The sequence below is a fragment of the Atta cephalotes genome, assembly GCF_000143395.1.
Source record: "Atta cephalotes unplaced genomic scaffold scaffold00027, whole genome shotgun sequence".
NCBI lineage: Eukaryota > Metazoa > Arthropoda > Insecta > Hymenoptera > Formicidae > Atta > Atta cephalotes.
This window is the reverse complement of record NW_012130091.1, coordinates 657998-685213: the sequence shown is the minus strand read 5'-3', so window position 1 is coordinate 685213 and position 27216 is coordinate 657998. Positions and strand designations below refer to the sequence as shown.

General features: G+C 28.7%; 1 protein-coding gene across 1 annotated transcript; it reads left to right on the top strand.

Moving 5' to 3' along the window:
- Positions 1–1663: 1663 nt before the first annotated feature.
- LOC105620473 (monoacylglycerol lipase ABHD12) lies at positions 1664–6728 on the top strand. Its single transcript, XM_012201962.1, has 9 exons — positions 1664–1734; positions 4692–4810; positions 5009–5114; positions 5218–5417; positions 5528–5663; positions 5740–5857; positions 5934–6095; positions 6427–6554; positions 6689–6728. Exons 1-9 carry the CDS (start codon positions 1664–1666, stop codon positions 6726–6728), a joined length of 1080 nt encoding a protein of 359 aa, XP_012057352.1.
- Positions 6729–27216: the final 20488 nt, after the last annotated feature.

Genomic DNA, 27216 nt, shown 5'->3' with positions numbered 1-27216 from the left:
AAAACGCGATGTAATTGTCCTTTTTTTCCCCAAAAAAGAAGAATTTCGATTGGTTGATTCCCTTATGCATAATACGTTATCCAAGTCTGTATTAACACATCACTCCCCTTGCTTTTCGCATGATTTCGTGGCACTCTTTCGAACGATCTCACACTAGTGCACACCGAGTACACACGAGTATTTCCGAACGCAGCCTCTGTATCTTGAAACGAGAAAATTACAAAAGTGAGCAAATTTACGAGATGTTGATCATTGAAATTATTAATATTCTAATAAATTCGCTAATTTTTATTTTGTTTGAAGACAGATCATCCCCCAGATATGTAGCATTGTGTCGATGATAACAGACAATTGGAACGCAACTTGTGTGCACGAAAGTGCCTAGGGATATTGCAATTGGAAAGCACCCCCTGTGACCTAGTAATCTCTTACTTTATGTTACTTTTTTAAGCGAACTTCTATATCACGTTCGAGATCACGGGTTGATTTGACCGTTGAAATGTTGGTTAACGTTAGTCCTCGTATACTCGTGTACGTGTTCTTCAGTATTATTCAGTATTAAGTGGAAATCGGAATACATGCGATCGAACATAGTTTTGCTCAAACACAAAGTCGCGTTTAAATAAGACAAACGTAATGAAATATATTTTCGTCCGAACGTCCGATGTTTTGCTTTCTGTATGTACGTGATGTAAACGTACACGTAGTTACGATTGTCGTTATAACTGTTATTTGTATATACAAACAGCATGAGTGCTAATTATCCAAACACCTATCAATCTTCAGGTTATCAAGCTTGATAATGCTTTATATCATTCAATTATAATGATATATTGGTTACCAAAGAAACGTTTTGTGAGAAGGTACTCGCCTCATTTAAAACTGCATGTAGGCACTCTTTGTCTGTAGGAGTTAATTCCTTTTTTTTGTTCGGAATCGATTTTTCTTAATCGATAGCGTAACTTTTACTATCGTTTTTCTAGGTACTAGAGTCGCTATACTAATCATAGTTATTACCCACAACTTTACATTAACTCTAAAAAAATGTAAAGAGTATGCTAGAGAAAGAATATGTGCAGAATTTTTTATTTTAGTCAAGAATTAGAAGCTTTGACCCATTGTATAATTTTTAAGGAAGTTGGTTGATTGTTAGTTTTATTCATACAATTTTTTAGGTATAGAAATGAAAAGTGATAATAAAAATAGGTAATCTCTAGTAAATTTATGTGCTCTTAAGTCTATTACGTATTATTTCTAGATGACATATATTATTAAAGAAATATTATTTTTTAATTAAAATGTAATATTTAATAAATGTATAATAATTGTACTTGTCAGACAAAATAATATAAATTAATAAATAATGTAAATTATAAATTTCTATTAATGCTCAGAAATAGTAAACAAAGATTATTTTATGCATATAATACAATACACATTTATATTTATATATGAATATATATGAATATAATTCATGCATTATATTTTCTCATAATTATTTTTTCTTCTTGTATCCAAATAATTTACATTCACTCATACATAATAACAATAACTTAACATAATAACAATAAAACAATCTCTTATAACAAGTTTGTGGAATTAAGTTTGATCGAAGAAAGGACTTGCGACAAGAAAATACTGTAAAGAAACAGTAACCACTAACATGATGTCGATGTACCTACTATTAGCAGCAATAATACCAATCGTCATCCTTGAGATTTGGTACATGGGAATGTAAGTTACTTTATTCTTTTTCATAATTGTAAACCTTTGTTTTAAATAATTATAAACCTTTGTAAATAATTTTGTATTTCTTTTGTTTATGTAACTGTGCATTATAATATAGCTCGCAAGCTTATTCAAAAGAGACAATAAATAAAATCGATTTATTTCTTTGTTGGCTAAAATTTATGTCGACTTGATTTTTCAAGTGCAATTGTGTGCCTACTGTGATAATACACACAGCGTGACATATTCTGCAGTTATTCTTGTCAGTCACTTGCAAGTCAGAGTGATTAAAAATTAATCATCATAAGCTAGCTATGGCATGATATAATTAAACAGAACTGAACACAGAAAAATATTCTATCAAAACATTATTTGTTATTTTTATAAATAATTTTTTTATATTTCATCATAATTTATTAAACAGCAATGACGTAGTAAGAGACGATTCGCCTTAAGTTCTGTCTTAGCAAAGATATTAATTCAGCAGTACTTTCTCGTTGCAAGCAAAAATTTGGGTTCGAAGATTTATTTGTAAATAAAAATTATCTCCGCTTCTCAAATAAAAGACAAAGGAATTGAAGTCAAATTGTTAGCTTATATGGCTAATTCTTTTTTGCTGTAGTAGGAATAAATTTCTGTTTATGACATTTTGTTAAAGGCAAATATATAAATGCATTTTTAATGTTCTAAACTCGAATGTTTAATCTATGAGTTTTATTATTAGCGTTCCTTTCATCGAATGCTGCCATAATTTTCGGTAAGAATAAGAAAACTGTTTTTTTTATTCTATTAATGCTTATAATTCTTTTCTTCTCCGCATGATTTATTTTAGACCGATATTCATAGTCGATTCTTATATTTAAAATTGTCTTTAGTGTTAAGCTATCATAAACCAATCAGAGGGTATTAGCATCTTAAGACATTAGTTAAGGCAGTCTTAAAATACGAATGGACTATGAATATCACCATTATTAAAAAAAATAGATTTATTAAATGTTTTCAGTTTTCAGTTACTTAAAATTTAGATATTGTTGCTTATTTTTTACGTAATTTACAAAAACGTATGTAGGAGCAAAGGGGCGAAACCTGCAAAATAGATCTATTGACAATTGCCATTATCGGTAGTGTAATAAAAAAGCCATAGAAGTTTGTGAGAAAGAAGAGACCACTCCGGGTGCAATCTTTCTTTATTACGCCACTGCTAAATAGTGCGTTTTCCAATTTAAAAATACGAAAAGAACTTTAAACTTTAAACAGCTCTATAAATTAATCAGTTATTGTAAATGGTCGCGTTCAGCAGAACATTTATTTTGCAACTATTGGCAGTTTTTGCCGACAGTTTGTGCCGATTGGATTTTACTTTTAAATTTAGAGGAAATAATTTTATCTCTATGAAGCTATAGGTGACAGTTATAAAATAAATGTTAAATTGAATGTGGTCAGTAAGTTGGAATAGAAATGTATAATTATAATAATTTATCAAAAGAGTATGAAGTCTTGATAAACTCGAATAAAAAGTAATTACACAGCATCTTCATTTTGCAATATTCGGGTTGAAAAATATGAAAAAAATTTTTTATTTAAATATAATTATTATTTGTAAGTTAACAATTAAAATGTAAAGTTTACAATTGATAAAGCTAAATTGTGTAAAATGCGATTTAATATAAATTAGTATAGATTTATAAAATTAATTTTACTAAATATATATGATTTAAATAAATTTATACATAAATAAAATAGAGTGAAGTGAAAGTGGATGTAAAACCGATAAAATAATAAAATATGAATTTTATGTAATAAAAATTAATGAAACGTGTATTTATAATATTTATACTTACAATTAATTAAAAAAAGCTTTCTTTTTGTGATATTTGTAGGTGTAACATTATGTGTATAACATAATTGAATAATTACATAAGTATTAGAGACTTAGTTAATAATAATTATATGTCGCAAACATTAAGAGATAAGATATTATGTCTTGTGTGTCATAAGTGTATCTGAATTATAAGCGCATAAAAGAATATAATGTTCTGTGACTACTATGAACTTAATAATAATAAGGTACAATATTAATATATGATATATATTATTTACTTTGCATATATTTGGTTGCAATTTCAAAATAAATTTGTTAATTTTTTTTATCTGAATAAGTTTTATTTCTTAAACATAATATGTTTAACGTATATTATATGTTTAACGTATAATATTTAATCATAAGAACTTTATCTGCATATGTGTGTATTTACTTTTTTAATAGCTATTGCATCCAGCATTATATCTTTATTAATTTTATCATTGCTATTCTCTGTTTTGGTTTTTTTTTAAGCTCTAATTGTTCCGTGTATTTGTAGCAAACGCAAACTACTTAAGTAACGTCGTAAAATTAATTATTATTAATTAATAGATATTAATAATAATTACATAATCCAAGAATCTCATAATTTTTTTTTAGAATCATTCAATTAATCTGAAGTCAATGTTCTCTCTCGATGTAATAATTTGTTCTATTTTGAATATATACTTTGTAATATGGTTTTTTTTAGTACAAAATAAAATTCTGATACATTTTTAATTATTTAGAAGGTATTGTTCTATTAGTCATTAATTATACAGGACAAATATACAACATTTTCTATTAAAGGAAAGTTAGTTTTATAGTTAGCAAAATGTGCATCATAAAGCATTTCGAGTGATTCCAGGCCTATACATTTTGAAACTTTTTTACTATATCTCATTACTTTTAACTTTTAATACCATGACATTAAATCTTTAATTTAATATCGTGATTAATTGCACCAATGATAAACCAAGCTTTGCTAAATCATCAATTATTTATACAATTACACACACACACACACACACACACGCACGTACACACACACGCACACACGCACACACACACACACACACACACGCGCGCGCGCGCGTATATAAAACATGTGTAAACATTACAGATGCTTAACTTGGACCATGAGGACCTCTATACTGATATATCTTATTATATTTGGGCTTCTACCAGTAATTTTTCATTACTCTTATACTCTTCAAAAAAAGATACTTTTTTTAAATTTTGGTAAGTAATTAACTAATAAAACGTAAATAATGTTAAAAATTAGTAATTTTAATAACTGTTGTAAGTTTTATGAATTAAATTTTGAGTAAATATGTGTATAATATTGTGCGTGCGTGTGTAAAATTTATATTCTTTAATTTTAAAATATGAAATTATAATTGGAATATTAAAATAATATATCATTTCAATCTCTTTTAGTACATTGGCCACTTAAAGTAGAGTTTTCCAATCCAAAATTGGTTGGGTTGGAAGGCGCTAGAAATTTTTATTTACATACCGATCAGCAAGTAAAGATAGGTGCATGGTGAGTGTACATAATCTTATGAAATTTATAACTTTAAGTGCTTATTATATTTTAATATAAAATAGTACATATTGAATTATAGTAAACGATAGTTCTTTTGCAGGCAGATATTACCACGGTCTTTATTAAAGAATTCCATTCCTGCGACAGATGAAGCTTATGAATCAGTTTTAAGTAATGCTAAGTTACCTGTATTTCTGTACATGCACGGAAACAGTGGTAATAGAGCAAGTTCACACAGGCTCGAGCTTTATAAGCTTTTCCAAGATCTGGATTATCATGTTATATGTTTTGATTACAGAAGTAAGTAAAAAATTTACAGTTACTTTTAGAATAATTGATAAAAATACTGTGTACTGTGTATGTTTTACATTTAAAAATAAAATTTTACTCAAGTTCTTTCATTGATTTAGACTATGGCGATAGCGATATAGTAGAGCTCTCCGAAGAAGGTGTAATTATGGATAGTAAATATGTTCTTGAGTGGGTGATGAAAAAAGTTAATGGTTCAGTTCCAGTTTTTGTTTGGGGTCACTCTCTAGGAACTGGGTAATTTTTAAATAATCTTTTACAATACAAATTGAAATAGTTTATTTTCTAATTATAACTTTTTATTTGATATTAGAGTTTCGACGCATGTATTAGCTCTGCTAGCAGCCGAAAATATACAACCAACAGGATTATTTCTGGAAGCACCATTCAATAATATACAAGATGAATTAACAGAGCATCCATTTGCACAAGTATATCTCAATTATTATCTATTTAAATTGTACTATTTCCAATAAATGTAAATTAATTTTTATGCATTTTATGCAGATATTTAAACACTTACCATGGTTCCATTGGATGGCTGTTGAACCGTTTTATAAGAATAATTTGCGATTTGAGTCTGATAAACATATTATTAAGATTGATTGTCCTATTATGATACTACATGCTGAAGATGATGGTGTAATTCCAGTTTTCTTAGCAGAAAAGGTATAATTATAATATATTATTTACAGACTTTTGCTGTACAATTATATATATCAGATTTATCCAAAATTTAACTCGTGAGTTAAACACTTCTTTTTCTTCATCGTCTTAAATGAGATAGACAGAAAACAAAAGGAATAAGATGTCATAATTTTGCCCAGTTATAAGTTATTCTAGCTATTCTAGCCTCTATCTCTTTTTGTTTTCTATTTGGTTCAATGAGATGGCGGAGAAATGAGAATGTTTAGCTTGCTAAAGGACAAGTTTGAAATAATTGTCAAAAAATTAATATCGTAAATTAATAGAAATTAATACAAATGATTTCATGTTTCAGCTTTATCAAGCAGCATTAGATAGTTTTGGAAATAATACAAATCGTATCCAGATGATAAAAATAGATTCATCCTATGGACTTGGACATAAATATATCTGTAGATACAAAAAATTACCTGATATAATTAAGTAAGTTATTAATATATTTCTAAAATAAATGCAATTCATTTTTTTTTATTACGAAAATTAACATTGGGATCTGTAAAACTGTCTTTATTATGCTTAATATTTATATTAAGTTATAGTGTTTATTATACTTCCAGGACATTTGTCGTCAAAGCATTCGGAAATCTGACTGAATAATTGTATTTAGATTAGAAAATTTAAACTGTAAATTATTTCGTAAATTATGATATAATGTTAATTATATGTCATAAAACATTTGTAGTTTTTATTTACAATTTTATTTACACATAAAAAGTAATACGTTTATAGGATTAGAAATTCTAATAAAAGATAAAGCATTTAAAGAATACACATTTTTAATATTCTTATTTTTTCTTTTGGTTTTTAAAAAATTCCTTGCAATAAAAATTTTGTGTTCTTCAAATATTATTTCTTAAAAATTTAATATTTTTAATGTCCTAATGGTATGTACAATATGAGAGAAACTATGACATCAAATTGTGCATTCCATTTTTTGTGTATAAAGTTTATTTAAATTTATATAATGTAAAATTTATTTAAACAGTATGTAAACTTTTAAATGTGATATTGTAGGAAATAATACATTTGTCTCATATATTCACAGTTTCTTATCTCATAATGAAATTACATAAAAATATTGTGAAAAAATTGTCTGTTAAATAAATGGAAATACATTGATAGTATTATAAGTGAATAATATGTAATTGTAATATTACAATATTAAGAAGATTATTTGTATTAATTCAACATTAAGGGGTCGAACATGATCGATGTCAAGAGTACAAATTATTTAAATTCCAAATAAAGAAAGAAATAATAGTGACATCTTCGAGGACGTACGTCTTTGCAAAAAAAATTTGGAAGTATGCTTAATATTTACACTTCAAATAAACTATATTATACATATAAAAGTTGTATAAATAAGATTATATTTTGGTTTAATAACATATTTTTGTAATTTATTTTATTTGTTACTATTTTTATTGTTAAAAATTAAAATTTAAAAAATGATAAAATTTTATATTTTTCTTTTGTATTTTAAATATTCAAAATAATTTATGTAAAGTTTCATTCACTGATTAATTACAAAGATAAAAAACGAACAAATATTTTGTTTATTTACTGGACTAGTTTATGTATCGCAAAGTAACTCTATGTAAATAATCTTGAATATATGATGAACTTATATATATTAAAAAATTTAGATTTTTATTTTATAATATATTTATAATATATTTCCATATTTTTTTAATAAAGCAGATTAAAAAATATAATAACTAAAATATTATTTATTAAAATAACTTGTGGCCGATGTTCATAGTCGGATTTTATATTTAAGACCATTTTAAGTACAATTTTAAGATGCCATGAACTAATCAGAGTCGCATCACCATTTTAAGATATTGCTTAAGATTGTCTCAAAGACTATGAGGACCAATTTCACCAACGCTACTTATCCGTCGATTAACTTTGAGTATTGCCAGCTAAACTGAAAATTCATCGTCTCTAATCATTTTGAAAGTATGTATTTGTAAAAAATAGTCAAATATATTTACATTTCAATGTTTTGTTTATTATCTCCACATAACATTTTTTCTTTACTATTACTAACAAGAATAAGAGAAAGACAAATTTTTAAGTTTTGTTATTGGTTATTCTGATGATGAAGTTGATCGACGGATAAGCTTAATAGCTTCTACACATTGACGCGGAAACGCTTGCCGCGCAGCAAAATGTGATGCGGTAGCCAATAAGCTTACAATTGTCCTAATAAAATTGTTTATTGATTACCGCGTCCATTTTGCCACGCGGCAAGCGTTTCCAATGTGTAGAAGCCATAATGGCGTGACCAATCACATCAATTTCGCTAATTCTGCATTTCTGTAAATCCGCTCCATCTGAGTGCACTCTAAGGGGTAAACATTATCCCAACATTATCAAACAAATTGTAATTCGTGATCCAATTCCATCGCACACTTGTTTGCAAGTGATATTAAGATATCTGGCTTCGGTGATAGTATGAAATCGTTATCTTGCTTTTTGCATTTTGACACAGCACCGTATCAAATCATAACTGAAATATGCCATGCGATATGAAATTGGCTGAAGGACTTAGTTTTATCACTGACGACGAAGGGAGTTGGCAAGGTGTAGCTGAATTTGAATCTCTGTGGAACTTTCTTCATTGCATAAGCCCCATAGGTGATGGAAAGTATATTGCAATTTAAGTATGTTAAAAAGCAGCCATTGCTTTACACAATTTTATTCTTCAAAACGAAGAGAAATTGACAAGAAGGAAAACATATATCCATCAATCTTTCCAATATCCACAGGAGACCAGTGATGGATTTCGTGACACACAGTTCACTGTGGGCGAAGTAGTAATACATGCACTATACTTCGTGACAATTTTTCTATCTATTTTCAAGGTTTTGAAGCTATTTTTCTTCCTTTCCATTCCAATAACAAAAAGCAATTGAAAATAATTTTTAAAAATTTGTTTTGTTAAAAAAAAATCTACGAGTTATGCAAATAATGTATACGATGACAGGTTTCTTTTACTGCAAGAAAATGTATGAAAGTTTTAATAAATAATAATGTTTACACTCAAATTTATTACAAAATAATTATTAATATAATATTATCAATATTTAATATATTTATATCTAATAAATTTATATATTTATATATTTATATTTAATATATTTATATCAATATTTAATATATTTATATCTAATAAATTTATTTAGAATAATTATTAATACGTAATAAAATCTATTTATTAGTTTCATTATTGGCATTAGTTGCTTCCATAACATTGATAGAAATTTTATTTTTAGCTCAGTTTTCTACCGATAGGGAAGTTTTCGCAATCCTCCCAATGTTGATAAGAAACCGTCTGTTGCATCGGGTTATTTGACCGGAAATTTCAATGCATCGAGGATGCATTCATTGATATTTTTGGTTTTTATTATATTTCATATCTAAAATTTAACAATTGGTTATTATCGTAACATTAAAAAATATTTATCATAAAATGAAGATACTCAAAATATATATACAAAATTACTAAAATATAAATATTATATAAATATTATATAAATATTATATAAATATTATATAAATATAAATATTATTTTCATATTTACTGAAAGAACGCGAGGAAAGAATATTTGAATTGAAAGTAAACTCTTTTGTGTGATAAAGGCACTCATTTTATATATAACAAGTTTTTCCATGATGTTTATTTAGTTTTTATACTATATAATCAAAGTAACATACATAGATATAAAAATTAAAAATACTTCTCATGTGTACAATAATCACATTTATCGCACAAAATGATATTCTCTAAAATTTTAAATTCAAATATGCTTTTTCATACAATTTTAAAATACTAAGCAATACATTCACATTTTCTCATTTATCGTAAATAGAATGAACGCTATCCTATTCTATGTATGCTTTCCTCATATCCTTTCTGTTCCTTTCTGTCCATATGAATGATGTAATATATTTATTTTTTGGTGAATAGTCATCTACAATATCGGATGATATGGAGCATTTAGATTCCTTATTGGACATTGGCAATGGTGTAGTAGCCGATAATGCTAATGGCGATTTATTAGTTGATGAAGCTTTGATAAATTGCTGCATTTTGAAAGAAAAAAATGATATTTTTGAACTCTTTTCAATTCTTTATATATACTAATAATATAAGAACTAGTGCTCTAATAATGTATAAATATTATTCATTTAACAAAATATAGTAAACTACAATAAAATGTGTATTTTTATTTTAGATTAAATGTTCTATATTACTCAATATTTTCCATGTGAACATAAACATAATTAAATAAATAAATAAATAAATAAATCACAATAGATACTTATTGAGATAACTTCTGCAAGGTGTCATCAAGAATTTCATTTACTCAAAAAAGTGAAATGTATTTTTTTTTTTCAGAATTGTTCAGAGCTGGGAATATAAGTTTGTTGCTTTTTTTTCGCTTTCATATAGCAATCTCAAATATTTCCAACGGTTTTTTGCATTTTCAGCAGATAATTGCCCTTAAAAGAAAATAATTATAATAAACATTTGTTTAAATCATTATAATTATGTATCACATATATAATTACATACCTCCCTCATCATATTCAAAACTTCTTGCCATAATGTTTTCTTTTTGAGATTAGTTCTGGAATTGGCAGGGAGTCGATAATCGTATAATCCTTTTTGAGAAACGCATGTAATTAAAAATTCATCAATAGTAACTTCATTTGTAATTTCATTGATATCTTCAATTTTCAATTCCAAAATATTCAGACATATATTCGTCTTCGGTGATTTTAGAAACTATAATATTAATGAAAAAAATAATTATAAATTTGATTAAATAATTTAACGGCCAAACTAAAACTAAAATTTACATTTCCTTTTCATTCTAGATTACTTTTTGCGTTTTATTGTAATCAATAGGTTCTATGTACAATTGCAAATGCATTGTTGATCTTATAAGTTTATTCTTGAAATATGCGCAAAAAGCATTTGTATTTGTATTATTGCCTATTGTATTGTAATTTATAATAGCAATTTTATAATGCAATGTAGACTTACCTACAGTTACAATTAGATTTTCGTCAATAATAAGTTTTTTATCATCATCGAATGGATGGAAACAAGAATGTTGCAGCAAATCATAATTTTCTGGTAAAAACCATTCATAATATCCATATCTTACTTTTACTCTTCAAAAATTACGTAACAACATTTTAAAACTTTTTATTTTAAAATATTTTAAAATATTACATACAGTAATTCTTCAGAAGAGCTTCCTCACCTCTGATTTCGATGAAATTATTCTGCTAGATTCTTTCGTTTTATGCAAAAACGCATCAAATAATCCTAATTTTATCGAAATCGGAGATAAGGAAGCTCTTCTGAAGAATTACCTTATAATATACTTACAATATTTTCATTGCCATTCTAAATTATTCTGTACCGCATGCGCGTCCAGACGAATGGAAGTATTCTGTAAACTTGAAATTCCTGCTTGAATTTTATATGATGCAATTGTCAAGTCGGTCTCACTTTCCAAAAATATTAAATGATACAATACCTGAGCCAGAGCGTAAACACGTCCTATTCGGTCAAGGCGCACAAAGGCTTCTATATAAAGTATATAAAGTATATAAAGTATATAAAGAAGGGTTAAGATATAAACACAATGCACATACAATTCAATAACATATCTCTGCGGAATTCGTTAAATATAAAGAAAATTCGCGGAAGGAAAATGATAAAAATGGACGAAGCAATGATCAATCACGTTAATTCCGCCAATTTTATATCCGCAGATCCGCTCCATTTGAGTGCATCCTTAGGCCGGGTTCACACCTTGACAGAAAAACTAAAAGCGGAAAAGCGGAAGCCAATCGGAACTCGCAGTAGTAATAGGTAGTACATTTCGCTTGTCTGCTTCTGTCTTTCCGCGAATTCTGATTGGCTTCCGCTTTTCTGCTTTCCGCTTTTCCGTTAAGATGTAAACTCAGCCTTACATGCGCGGTAAGCGGCATGAGCCAGTGGCCTAAGATTTATTCGCGTCGCACGCTCCAACATGCCTAACACTCTTCAATACGTTTGCGTCACCTGAACCAATATGGCGATTAGATGTTGAGTCGCGTTAGAGCATATTCCATGGATCAATTAGAAGCACGTTCCATTTGCTTCACATCAGAAGTTGATATGATTAGAGCATGTTACGCATGCGTAATGGTTGAAAACGTTCTGTATTGAAAAAAATATTTCAGATTCATTTTGTATAAAAATGCATTTAATAAATGCGTTTTTGATGTAAATATAAAAATATAATACAACAATATAACATAATATTAATAAAATAAAATAATAAAATAAAATAAATAAATTAAATAAAATAAATAAAATAAAATAATATTAATACAATAAAATATAATATAAAAATATAATATAACTTTTATATAGAAAAGTAGGCTCATGTAAATGCAATGCAATATAAACAGCACACAATGAACTATTGAACATCCAAATCTAGTTTTTATTTAGTCCGAACATCCATAGACTTAGTATGAATGTTTTAAAAACGTACAAAATATATTCACATTTGGACATTTTAAAAATGTTTATCTCATGCAAAAAATTTTCTAAATCTGCTCGCAATATTATTTGACAAGCTCGCTAACTTGACAAGTGAAAATTTTTTTAAGATCGCACGAGGAGTTTCACTTTTGTTAGTATGTACAGACGTCTTTTGAACGTCCCATGGATGTTCTTAGGACATCTGTGTTGTGTTAAAAATTTTCAAAAAGTCTATACTGTTTAAGTACATTATGGTACATAACTCGTACCGTATCAATATGGCTTACTATTATCGACAGGAGAGAGAGGTTATGGAGATCTTTAGTCGAAGAGATCATGATAATTGGTACATGATAACTGATATTGTGAAGGTACAGCGTATGATTTCCTAATCTGAAAATAATCGTAATATTAAGATTAAATATTAGATAATAACTGATTGGATGTTCAGTTACACAAATTTGTATCAGGTCCATATTGAACAGATGTATCATAACTATATCCATGATTATTTAGGTATTCGTGGATCATCGAAGTGCAGCGATTTCCATACGATTTCGGAAGTCAAAGATAGTGGATGGCGGATTAGTGACCGTTTTATAAAGCACTATGAAATTAAGTTCCCGAATTCAGGGGAAAATGTTTTTTTTTATCATAATTTATGATTCTATTCTATTCTGGAATAAGATTAATAATAATACTCATATAAGAATCATTTTCTTTTGATTGTGGTCTAAAATTTGTTTAATATATTAATTTAGTCCAATTTTAGACGAATTTTATTATAATTACATTTGTTCGTTTTTAAAAAAGCCTTGACATTTTAACTTACAACATTTATTTATTAAAAATGCATTTATTTTGTATAAAAACGCTTTTCAAATAATCAAGATAACACAAAACCCGAAACAAAACGAGATACATGTCCGACCCATTCGAATGGTCTCGTGGATAGGTTAGATGACATGCTCACTTGTCCTAAATTCGTTCGTTTCACTGAACAATGGAGCACATGAATACAACTGCTTCAACCGCCATCTTACTTGTGATCCAAGTGTTCCTGGATTAATTTGGAACATGCGACGTGAACAAATCTTAGGTTAATTTGGAGCATACGACGCAAACAAACCTAAGGTGAAAATTACAAAAGCGAGCAAATTTTCTAGGTGTTGATCAATGAAATAATCAGTATTCTAATAAATTCGCTCACTTTTATAATTTTCACCTCATTTCAAGATACAATTGATCGAGAATGTAAGAACCAACCAACTACAATCGAGCATTTCCCTGCCGATCGTTTGATTGTAACAGGGGAATACTCGACTGTAGTTGGTTGGTTTTTACATTCTGATTTGGATTAAACCCTCGGTGGAAACTAGGCCAGTGACAAATTCACGTTACTAAACACTTTTTAATAGATTCAATAAATAATAGAATTAATTAATTAATTTAAATGCAATTATTAAGTAAATTGTTGATAAAATAAAAGTATTAATGAAATGTGCATAAAAATAAGTTAATATATTTAAAAAATCCATATTAAAATTTATTTGTTATTGCATATCCATAATTGGCGTTGGTGAAACTGAATACCGCCTAAAATCCAAATAGTAAATCGACCAAATTAACTAAATATAGATAGAGTCATAGTATATAAGTACAATATGGACACTGAGGCCGGTTCATAATCGATACTTATTTCAAGACCGTCTTAAGTAATGTCTTAAGACGCTAATGCAGCTCTCTGATTGGTTCGACTTCGTAAGAGCATTTTTAAGATGATTTTGAATATAAGATCTAACTATGAATACTGGCCTGAACGGCGACATCTTTGATGTAGTACGTCCCAGATCACATGACTCGCCGCCATGTTTTGGGCTGGAAAATTTGAGTTTTTATAAAACTACAGAATGACTTTTCTTAAAAAAAAAAATAATAATTCGTGTCATGAAAATTGTTTATTTTTCTCTTTTTTTACACAACATAATTATTAAGAGCATACCACAAACTCCTAGCTATATTAAAGACAGCTTCCATTTAATAGAAAAATTAAACGGCATTTGCCTCTAATTGTATTAGCTTCATTGGACATTGTATCTCTCTTTACTAATGTTCCTGTAGATTTGGCATTGAATAGTATTGAGAAGAGATTCTTGTAAATTTTGCCTTATATTTGCCTTATATTATTATAAATACATCAGAAGATTTGTTTATGTGACATTTTATTTTTCACATTAAAACAAGTTCACATACAAAAAGTCAGAAACGCGAGAGATAAATTCACGATAAATTTACTTATATTTAAATTGCTAGGTAATATTATTAATTTTAATTAACAAAAATTTAATGTAATAATTAAATTTAAAACAAAAATACATTATAAAGCATTTGTAAGCATTTTTCACAATTTATAAGAATTTGGACAATTTGGCGAAGTCGCGTTTATACATTTGTTACAGCATGTATTTTAAAGAAATGCTGGATTTAAACTTTAATTCATATAAAAAAAATTAAAAAGGTATTAATTTTAAATAACTTAAACTTCTCTGCTTTAAAACAAATTTGCTTTAAAAACACCTTAGAAAAGAAAAGAAGCAAGCGATTTGCGCGATTCCTATATTTACCTAATTAGGCTAGTTCCAAACTTTCCGAGGAAGATTTTAATCTATGTGCTATAGTATTCGTGTACTATATATTTCAAGTAAAATTTTCCTTAGAGAGGAAGTTTTGGAACGAATAGTTCAGTGAAATTTCAATAACTTTTCAATCAACAATTTTGCTAAAATGTTCCAAACATGAAATAATTTCAGCGAAATTTTTTTCACCAGGGAACGCATTTCAAGTCGGAATTCACAGTCTAATCATACAAAAAATAATGTATATAATAAAATAACACATTTCGTAAATTTATACTTCTCAAATGCAATATTTCTATTGGAGAATCCGAAATATTACGGAAACAACCGAACATCAAATAAGTTCAATCTTAAGATCGTTAAGACGATCTTAAATCAAACAAGAATTTCTTAAGGAAAAAACTTTTTCTCGAAGATCGTCTTATTTTGTAACTATGAAATGTTACGATTTCAAGATGATCTTAATTGAATAAGACAGTCTTAACTGAGATGGTCTTAAGCGCTGCCTTGAGCTTCGATGGATTTTGCTTCGTATCATTGATACGAAATAAAATTCTGTTTTTTGATTGGTTGTAGAACGTCGTATGATACATTCGGATCCAGCACCTGTCATATAGACATTGGGTGTATAGACTAGTTAGCTTATTGACTAGTTAGCTTATTCGGAGCGGTTACGCCGCTTCGAACAAAAAAACATTCCCTATTCCGCTGGGGTCTAACCGCCTAAGGCCTAAAGTTTCATCAGTTAGCTTAATCGGTTCAACCATTGACTGACCAATTTTGCTATTTAGTAGAATCGATCAATTACGGTTGACAATTAATCACGATTAAGCTTGATTGGCGTTAGTGAAATCGGCCCTAAAAGTTGCAACCTACAGTAGCCTAGTTTCTACCGAAAGTTTAAATCGGATCAGAGTGTAAGAACCAATCAACTATAGTTGAGGATTCCTGTTACAATCGAACAACATCAAGAACATTATGCTTTTAAACAGCACACAGATAAGCAAGAACTGCAATATTTTATAAAAATTGCAATTCCTCTGTACAGCGTTCCAGGGCGGAATAAGATAACGTCTTTAATTGATGCCAAATATGATAACTTAGTCGGAGTGATAAAATAAGAGCTGCTATGAGTATCATTTTAACCACTGATGTTTTGGAAAATGAATACCATTAACTATTTGGATTTAACACTTTTCAAATGAGCGGTAAAATAAGCTCTATAACAATTGGAGTTATTGAATTAGATGAACGCCATACTGCTACTTATTTGGGAGAAATGTTTTCGACGACTTGTAATGAAATATACAATTATGTATTATATATAAGATTTGTATATAAGATTGCAATAAGATTTCAGCTGTGGTTACCGATAATGCTCTCAATATTTGCAAAGCGATGTATTTGGGAAAGAAAAACAATTAAGTTGTTTCGCCCACACGTCTTGTGCAGAATAATATTTTTGACGAGAGTTTAAAAAACTTATTGACAAAGTTAAAAACATTGTTACATGTTTCAAGCAAAGCGTGTTTCAAACAAAGTGGTAGCTAATGAATTGCGTAAAGCTCAATCTACTAATCCATTAAAATTACTACAAGATGTTTCAATATTCTTCATGCTTGAAAGATTTCTTATATTGATAGAAAGTTTCAAGTCGTTTAATAAAGCTTCCAAAATCGAAATGTTGATAACATTTGAAGTAGCCATTATATTGAATGAAATTATGAAATTATGCTTAAACCATTTGAATTGGTATCAAAAGATATTTGCGGGCAAAAATCTGTAACGTGCAGCAAAGTTATACTAATGGTAAATGCTTTGCTTCATGAATTACACATGTTAAATCCAAAATTAGATCTGAGCAAAAATTTAAAACTGAAACTTATCACTGAACTTCAAATGCGATTTCATAACATAGAGTCTAATCCAATTTTATCCATGCCACAATATTAGATCCGCAATTTAAAAGATTACATTTTTGCAAAGCACTGGCTTTTGATGCGATATAACGAATCAATCAATTACTTAAGATGCAGAAGTAAGCAGTATCGAAAACATTGTTCCGAATACAGATATTAATAAAAATAAGAGTTATGACATTTGGAGTTTTCATCGCACTCTGAAATATAAATAATATATCATAAAAATCAAATCAGGTAATTGAACCGTAATGTCGATTTAGCATTTAGACAATACTTAAATCTAAATGTGATCGACATAGAAACTAATCCACTTGAATATTGGGAGAAAAACAGACACTGTTTCCTTAAATTAGAGAGATTGCAATTAAATACTTGTGTATTGTTGCGATTTCAGTATCATGTGAAAGAATATTTCCGTGCGCGGGAAATATCATGGACCAAAATCGCAACAGAATATAGCCTATCAAAATGCCTATCAAAATTACTGTTCATAAACTCATTTACCGTGTTTGTTGATTGGCAGTTAACTGATTGATTAAAAACGTAATTTCTGTGGCGATTTTGGGCCATGATATATGTTTTTATTAGTAAGCATACTTTAAAATATGTTATACTTTAATTAGCTACTAAAATTAATAATTCGGGAAATATACAGGGTAGATTTCTTCAAATTATATATAAAGCAATTATATACATTATGTTTAGAAACCTTGAATATGTAGTGCAATTTAAAACTTAATTCAAAGAAAAATGTAATGTAGATCATAAATAATATGCACGCATAAATATATAAAAATCAATATTAAAAAAATGTGATACTAATTAAATCAACATATTTATTTTATTTTATTTTATGTATGAATGTATAATAAATAAATGTATAATAAATGACTCTATAATAAATGAGTAAAAAATGATTTATTATTTAGACATCTGTATAAAATTGTAAGAAATGTTTGCGAAATTATATGATAGAAGGTCATTAATTGTGTACCTCGAACTCCATTGATCACTTTTAATGAATGGACCAGGTACCAGTTTTATCAGATATGGTATTGGCACAACGATACTGAGGTATCGATATTTTCAAACCCGATACTGTAAGGGATAATTTGATCTGCAATATAGATCTATCCGACATATCGATACAACTGAAAATATCGTGCATCCTTAACTGCCGTCGTTTTGTCGCTTGAAATTCGGAGACGCCGAACTACAGTACAGCGAAAAGTAGTTAGCAGACAACGCAGACGTGTTTCGTCCATAGAATCGGACAAAAACTAACCTTTTTAGTTACTACTGATAGCAATCTATTTTGCAATATTGCTAACAAACTATTTGAGCAGTTTAAACGCATTTTGAAACTCATTCTTAATTATCAGTTTCAAACAGGAATTAAATATATTAAAAAAATGATTTTATATCAACGATTATAAATCTAGCAGCTACCGATTTGCCGCTTCATGTAAAGTGGGACTTTAGAGGCTAATATTTTGTCAACGGTTTCTTTAAGACCACAATGCTAGAAATCAGTCCGAGTTCTCGGATCGGGAAATATGTAGCCAGGCAACTTGCCAATTTTCTGTAAAAATTGAGCTGATTGATTATACAAAAATAAGCTGATTGATTATGCATTTCTCGATCTGAGAACTCAGACTGATTTCTAGCATCGTTGCATTGGGTTTTAGAGGGAAACGGAGGTTCATAAAATGGAGGTAGTCTAAACATATAGAGACTTTGTTCCAAAATTGACTGCCAATACTGAAAATCTGTAATACATGTAAATTGTAGCATTTTCAATACTGGGAGTAAATTTGATGTACAATCAGAGAATGGACTGCGCGATCCTATCTAAGGGTGCCGTTCCATGTACACGGAATAGGAATGACGGAACGTCTATAACTAAATAAGATTAGTCTAGCGATAATTTTTATGTATCATATGTTAGTTCGTTGACATTGGATGGATTGGATTACATAAATACATTTTATTTATTATCACTTATGAAGACTTCGTAAGTCGAAATGTTTGAAATTTATAGCGTTATACGAATGTAATAAAAGATGAATTACAGTTGCTTTTTTTAAAAAGCCTTGACATTTTAATTTATTGCATTTACATGAGCTTACTGTTCTATATAAAAGTTATATTATATTTTTATATTATATTATATTTTATTGCATTAATATTATTTTATTTTATTCAAAAAATTTTTTTACTTTTATTTATTTTATTTATTCTTTTTATTTTATTTATTTTATTTTATTTTATTATTTTATTTTCTTAATATTATATTATATATTATATTGTTATATTATACTTTTATATTTATATCAAATGCGTTTTTATACAAAATGAATCTGAAATATTTTTTCCGATATAGTACGTTTTCAACCATTACGCATGCGTGCGCAACATATCCCAATCTTCTGAGAGGTAAGGCAAATAGAACGTGTTTTTAATTGATCTATGGAGTATGCTCTAACGTGCTTTTAATTGATCTATGGAGTATGCTCGACGCGACATCTAGTTATTTGGTTCCGGTGACGCGAACGTATTGGAGCATGTTGGACATGTTGGAGAATGCGATGCGAACAAATCTTTTATAATAGAAATCGTAGCGATCTTAAATCGTAGAAAATTAACCAATCACAGTCGAATATGAGAAAAATAATCGATTATGATTAGTCAATTTTCTACGACCCTATGACCGCTACGACTTCTGTTGTAAACCCGGTATTATTCCATTAGAGATAGGCGCTAGTAGAAGCTCCGGGCCCCTATTCTTGAAAAGTATCGCATACGAAAAACTAGGGATGTACTATATATATTTGTAACATATATTATAATATTTTCCTAGTTTTTCGTATGCGATACTTTTCAAGAATAGAGGCTTCGAGCTATTAATTAAGAAAAAGAAAAAGCATGAAGGAAGAATTACATTAGGCGTTCGGAAATATCACTCATTGGTGTGTTTCGACTTCAGTGGAGAAGTAGTGGGGATATTGTGTGCCTTTGGGTGAGTGTTCCCGAATGATTTCCATGTGGCATGTGTGTCATCTCAGTTCCACTTCATCGCTCACGTTTAATCCTAACTCGAGTCAAACAGTTTATCAGTGAAAAAAGGCAGTGGAATGATTGTAAAGAGGAACGACGATATATAAAAAGAAAGGAATATAATTAATTCCTTCCACGATTACCAGCGTCTGTAAAACATTTCACTATCGTATCAAATAATTATATATTGCTGTATTTTAGATAATAGTAAAATTTTTCATCATGAAAATTCAAGTTAATATAATGCTGATTCTACAATGAGTCTTATAGACCTTCTACAATAAATCATAGATCATAAATTATAAATCATAAGTTAGAAATGAACCAATTATAGTAGTTAAGTTTCTGACTTCTGATTTATGATTTATCATTGATCTCATTGACCTCATTTTAGAAGACCTATTAATTTTAATCGATGAATTTCATCAATCAGCGTTAGTCTTACAAGTTGGCTATTGATCTTTACTAACTTTATCGATTAAGATTTCCGACCATCAACTCATTGTAGAATCAGCATAACAAGTTTGATAACTAACCATTCTGATTGTAACAAGTCTTATTATTGTAAATCTTTAAGGCTCCTGATTAGTCACAGCGGCCATATTGGAATCGTGACGTCAGAAGCGAGGATGACATGTTAATTTATGTTGCATGTCATTTTTAAATAATTTGGAAACGAAATGACGAAATCACTTTAAAACACTTGTAACAATCGATGAAAACTATCTCCTCTCTTGACAGTCAATAAATGGTCGTAAAAGGCACAAATGAGCCTGTATTCGGAGAGAAATACACGGCTCGAAAGCTGTTGAAACGAGTGAAATATATGCTTTTACATAAAGTTCAAGATAACTTTAGTTTTTATCGAATAATTACGATTTTGATAAGTACGAGACAAATCACATTTTCACAATTAGGCAAATAATGGCACGCAAATAAATTTCGTTGTCAAAACGTTACTTTTCCATGTCTATAAGTTTGACCATTTATCATGGTGCGGCGCTGTAACACAACAAGCACGAGCTCATGTATGTGTGCTCGCCTGCGACGCGCCGAGAGTGAACGAGACAGCGAGCTCCTTCTCCCATTAGTAACTTGTTTCAAGCAATCGAAAATGCTTTCTCGGCAATCTTTCTCGGCCCTAGGCATCAATAAGGCACGGAGGGCATCCTAAATAACATATAAGTTTTAATAAATTGTAGTAATAGTGTACCTCTCCCCTTAATCCAGAATAGTAAATCATGTTAAAACGCAACGTTTACGAAATATTTAATTGTTTCCCGTTATATAGAATATCTCTTCTTCATAAATTCGAGAAGAATAATTCAATAGAAGTAGAATTTTACTGAAAAAAATTATAAACCAGCATTTTTTTTTCAAAAAAAAGTCTTCTTTCAAAAAAAAATTATTTGATTTTTTTTCGCACATTTTCTTCACAAGTCTCGAGTCTCGAACATACGCATTTCTTTTCTGATGGTCTCGAAAGATCATCGAATAGTTGCAAAAAGCGTTTTTCATAATAAATAAAACGAAAGATATTGATTGTATGAAAAAAATCGGTATAAAAAAATGTACGTATTCGAAATAACTACAAAATGAGATGTAGAACATTAAGATCAATCTATTAGTTCAATAGAAAAAAAATTTTAAAATACCGAAAAAGGTCTTTTTTTCATTCGCTCTCTATTCATTGAGGTTTAAAGCAGACGCAAAGCTTTGAAAATCTCGTAAAATGTAACCTTTGTAATGAACAAATCTAGCCCTGAACAAGCCTGAAAATGTTCATTAATTTTTGCAAAAGTCATTTGTTCACTAAAAACCTGTCTGCGGAACTTAATTTCTTCATCTTTGAGCAATCTATTGCACAGCAATTTACATGGATTTTGCTTCTTCAAGAGTGCACTATAAACTTAATAACGAAATGATTTTTTTGCAGTTAAATTATTATAAAACGACTTTAAAAATGAGTATTTTTTTCCGTATAAAAAAACGGAAATAATTTTGTTAATATGCATTATATCAAATAGCCGTGTGAAGTATTTGAAATCTGACATTTTTTTATGAATTTAAAAAAAAGATTACCTTCCGATTATTAGGAGCCAAAATATTAATTTTTTTTTCAATAAATCACTGTGGCTCTAGTTTTTAAGATTAAAAATTCGGTCTGGCAGCAATTTGTCAAGGAAGAATTGAACTTTTGCTGTTGAAAAACTTTCGAAATTTTGCTGCTGAAAAAGTTCGTTTAAAATCATTGGAAAGTTGAAGAACACGAGCGAGGCAGTGCGCCGCGCCAGGCGAAATGAGGGAAACAGAGTTGATAAAAAACGTGTTTAAAAAAAAAAATAAAACATTCATTTTTTTTGTTTAAAACATGTTTTTAATGTTTTATATATGTTTTAAACAGTTTAAAAAAAATCATGTTTAATACAAAAAAAACACCTTTAAACATGTATTTATTATATTTTATTAAAACGCATTTTCACTTTTAAGTATTTTGAAATGTTTCTGAGGTACATTTTAGCATTTAATTACACCTATTTCCTCATTTTTTTTAAATTTGAGCGTATTATTACATATATAAATATATGTATATTTGAATGTGTGTTTGCTATTTAATATTTTATTTGACTGTATAAATATTTTAAGTTATGCAAATTTAAATAATAGCATTTTGCTAATATGATCCTTTATGTGTATTGATTACTCACTTCTTTTTTGAGATTTTTATTTCAAAATAATTATTTTTTGAATTAATTGTAGTTCTAATATTAATCTATAATTTACGTTATTATAGATTTTTATAGGCTACCGAGCTGCTTATACAGGGTGTTTGGAAAATAATCTTAATATATAAATCTTTATATATTAATCTCTCGCATAGGAGCAGAATGGACTAAACTGAAAAGAAAAGTATTCTATCATTTTGCAATTTTCGTAATAGTTAACAAGATATTAATTGTTAAAAATTGACGAAAATTGACCTTCAATAATTTTTACTCAAATACTATTGACTTTATAGAAAAACTGCAAAAGACAAAAATTATTTATTTTCTTCTCAGAAACTCTACATAGAATTTTTTCAGAATTTTTTATCAACTTTTTAATATTACATTTCCTTATTTTTACCAGTATAAGATAATACGGTAGTAAAAAATTCTTAAAAATTCTTAGAGCTCTATGAAAAGAAAATTAACAATTGTCTCTTGTGGTTTTTCTGCAAAGTTGACAGTATTCAAGTGAAAAATTATTAAAGATCAATTTTCGACAATTTTTATCAATTAATATCTTATTAATTGATTAATTATTAATTATTGCTAAATGATAGAAGACCTTTATTCTCAGTTTAGTCCATTCTACTCCCATGTGAAAGATTTATCATTATTTTCCAAAAACCCTATATACACAAAGTTATATGTACATAAACATGTGTATGTATAGGGTCTTTCAATAGGGATGCTCGAAATTTGTTAGATCATAGTAGCCATGTTGTTAAAGTGACATCTGTCAAATTTGTGAATTATTTAGTAGTGTATGGCAAATCACCATGGAAGGTCATTGAGCAAATCATAAAATTATCAAAATCAATGCTCCGTTCGAGAAACGTTCCGCGCATTACGTGATTTTTATCCTCGCCACAACTGTACTACCATGTCGACTATTCGACGTTTGGTGGCCAAATTCGAGTCACCGGTTCGATAAATAAATAATCAGCCAACACCAGTACGTCGCCGAAACGCAAGGTCTGCTGAAAACATCGCTGCTGTGCGTGAGAGTGTACGGGAAAATCCGAGGCGGTCATTTCGTTCACAAGAACTTAGCCTTTCTGCGACTTCAACTTGGCGAATTTTGCGTCGGGACTTGGGTCTGCACCCCTATAAAATTCAACTGACCAGGAACTTAAGGTAAACGATCATAGACAACGCCGTGTGTTCGCTGATTGGATTCTGGAGCAGTTGGAAGTTAACCCAAATTTCGCCAAACAAATCATCTTTAGCGATGAGGCCCATTTTTGGATGAATGGATATGTGAACAAGCAAAATTGTTGAATTTGAGACGATACCAATCCACACGAGATACATCAGCTCCAAATGCATCCCGAGAAAGTCACTGTTTGGTGCGGATTTTGGTCTGGCGGAATCATCGGTCCGTACTTCTTCCAAAATGAAGCGGGCGTGCCATAACCGTCAATGGTGAGCTACAGATCGATGATAAGCAACTTCTTGTAGTCTAAAATGGATGATATGGATACCGATAACATGTGTTCCAATAGAATGGCGCTACGTACCACACACCGCATGCCACGATGGACATTCTGCACGAGCGATTTGAGGGCATGGTTATCTTGCGCGGTGGCGACGTGAACTGGCCATCGCGATTTAACGCCTTTAGACTTCTTCCTTTGGGGCTATCTTAAATCGCAGGTCTATACGAATAAACAATTGCTCTCAGTCAATATAACAAACGCCATCTAGCAAATTCAGCTAGATTTATGCGAGAAAATCATCGAAAATTGGACCGCCCGAATGTCACCAAGCGAAGCTGTGGCAGACATTTGAGCGACGTTATATTCCACTTAATGCCATAAAATATTCTTTCAAATAAAAAAAAAATTGAGTGGATATCTCACACACAACTTGTTTTATTTACATTTAAAAATCGAGTCCTTATTGAAAGACCCTATATATACATTTGTATACATGCATATATTCTGCAACTACTTTTTTGTTAATTTTATAACCAAACTATTGTTTTCTAATCAAACTAACTTTTTAAGACTATTTTTAGTCTTAAGGAAGGTTATTAGATCACGTTATCCATATTATTCTTCGATTCGTCATTATGCAATGTTGTCACATTTTTATTAATAGTGTCTTAAGTAATAAATATTTCATAATTTTGAGTCCAGAATTGATTTAACAACATTTTAATGAATGTAATTGTCAAGTTTTAAATCTAAATATTCATTATTATCCAAGTTATCGTGTAACTGGAGTATCACCTTCTCCTCTACTAAATAGTATTAAAAACACATTTTTAAAAAATAATATTTTAAATATTTGTTAAAAAAAAATTTTAAATAAAACAACCCTGAAGAGAAGTCGGCGCACAGTCGTGGGTCTGCTCGGCAATTCGTATTTAATTTCGTGTGTTAAAATTTGTTAAATTTATGTTTTCTCAGCAATAAATTGACGTGAAAACCTGATTTTTTAAATCTGGGATAGCTCGACGAGATATAAACATAGCTTAACCAAATATTTCGCAAAATAATTGTAATCGTGAAAGTTTTTTGTTTCTCAATCATTTTAGTTTTTGTTTCTTAAATTTTTATTTTTTCGGTTTATTACTAAAAAATTACGTTTAAGAATGGAGTGCATGTCTAATTAATAAATTTAAGTCATATTAGTTATTTCTTTATTTAATATGCCGTAAAAAGTGTCCAATTGAATAATTAAATATATGGAATTATCAGTACAAAATTATTTTTATGAATTTAATTGCAGATACAAATATGACATATGTAAATAAATAACAAATAATTTGCCAAATGTTAGTGTAACTATTGAATATAGTTGCAAAATATTTTTCATGTAACATTAATTTACTTTTATATTTGCGAAAGTTAGTATTATATCTTTACACAACAATTACGCTAACATTTGGCAAATTACTTATTAATTATTATCTGCAATTAAATTCACAAAAACAACTTTGTATTAATGATTCCGTATATTTCCGTACATTTAATTGTCCAATTGAACACTTTATAGTAAATTAAATAAAGAAACATAGCTAATGTGACTTAAATTGGTTAATCAAACATGCATTCCATACTCAAATGTGATTTTTTAATAATAAACTCAAAAAATAAAAATTCAAGAAAAAAAAAATTTTCTAAACTAAAAATTTCATGGTTACAATTCAAGATTTTTTAAACAAATTTAATTCTTCCTTGACAAATTGGTTCCAGACGGAACTCTTAATCTTAAAAATTAAAGTCATAGTGATTTTTTGAAAAAAAATTGTTATCTCGGGCTCCTAATAATCGAAGGGTAATCTTTTTTTTTAAATTCATAGAAAAATGTCAGATTTCAAATGTTTCACACGATATGATGCATATTAACGAAATTATTTCCATTTTCTTTTTTTTATATGAAAAAAGATACTCTTTTTGAAGTAGTTTTATAATAGTTTAACTGCAAAAAATCGTTTTGTTATTAAGTATATGTGATAGTGCACTTTTGAAGAAGCAAAATCCCTGTAAATTGCTGTTCGACTGCTCAAAGATGAAGAAATTAAGTTTTCTGCAGACGGGTTTTTGGTGAACAAATAACTTTTTGCAAAAATTAATAAACGTTTTAGATTTGTTCAAGACTAGATTTGTTCGTTAGAAGGGTTATATTTTACGAGAATTTCAAAGTTTTACGTTTAAATCTCAATGAACAGAGAGCGAGTGAAAAAAAGGTCTTTTTCGGTGTTTTAAAATTTTTTTTCTACTGAACTAATAGATCGATCTTAATATTCCACATCTCATTTTGTAGTTATTTCGAAGACGTACATTTTTTTATAATGATTTTTTTTCATACAATCAATATCTTTCGTTTTATAAGCGAAAAACGTGCTTTTTGCAAATATTTGATTTTTTTCTCATACTTTCTTCACAAGTCTTAAACATACACATTTCTTTTCTGATTTCGAGACTTTCGTGAAGAGAAATGCTGATTTATAATTTTTTATAAGTAAAATTCTACTTCTACTATTCTTGCTATTCGAGTTTATGAAGGAGTTTATGAAGGAGAAGTATACTATATAACGTGCATGAAAAATTGTATACAATTAAACTGTTGCGTTTTAACATGATTTATACTATTCTGGATTATTAATGGGTGGGGTATACTATTATTACAATTTAT

Excerpts from the sequence above, each read along its gene's own strand:
- LOC105620473 (XM_012201962.1), top strand. The coding sequence starts at position 1,664 with ATGATGTCGATGTACCTACTATTAGCAGCAATAATACCAATCGTCATC. Across the intron at positions 1,735-4,691 it reads GAGATTTGGTACATGGGAAT|ATGCTTAACTTGGACCATGA; the intron begins GTAAGTTACTTT and ends TAAACATTACAG. Across the intron at positions 5,115-5,217 it reads CAAGTAAAGATAGGTGCATG|GCAGATATTACCACGGTCTT; the intron begins GTGAGTGTACAT and ends GTTCTTTTGCAG.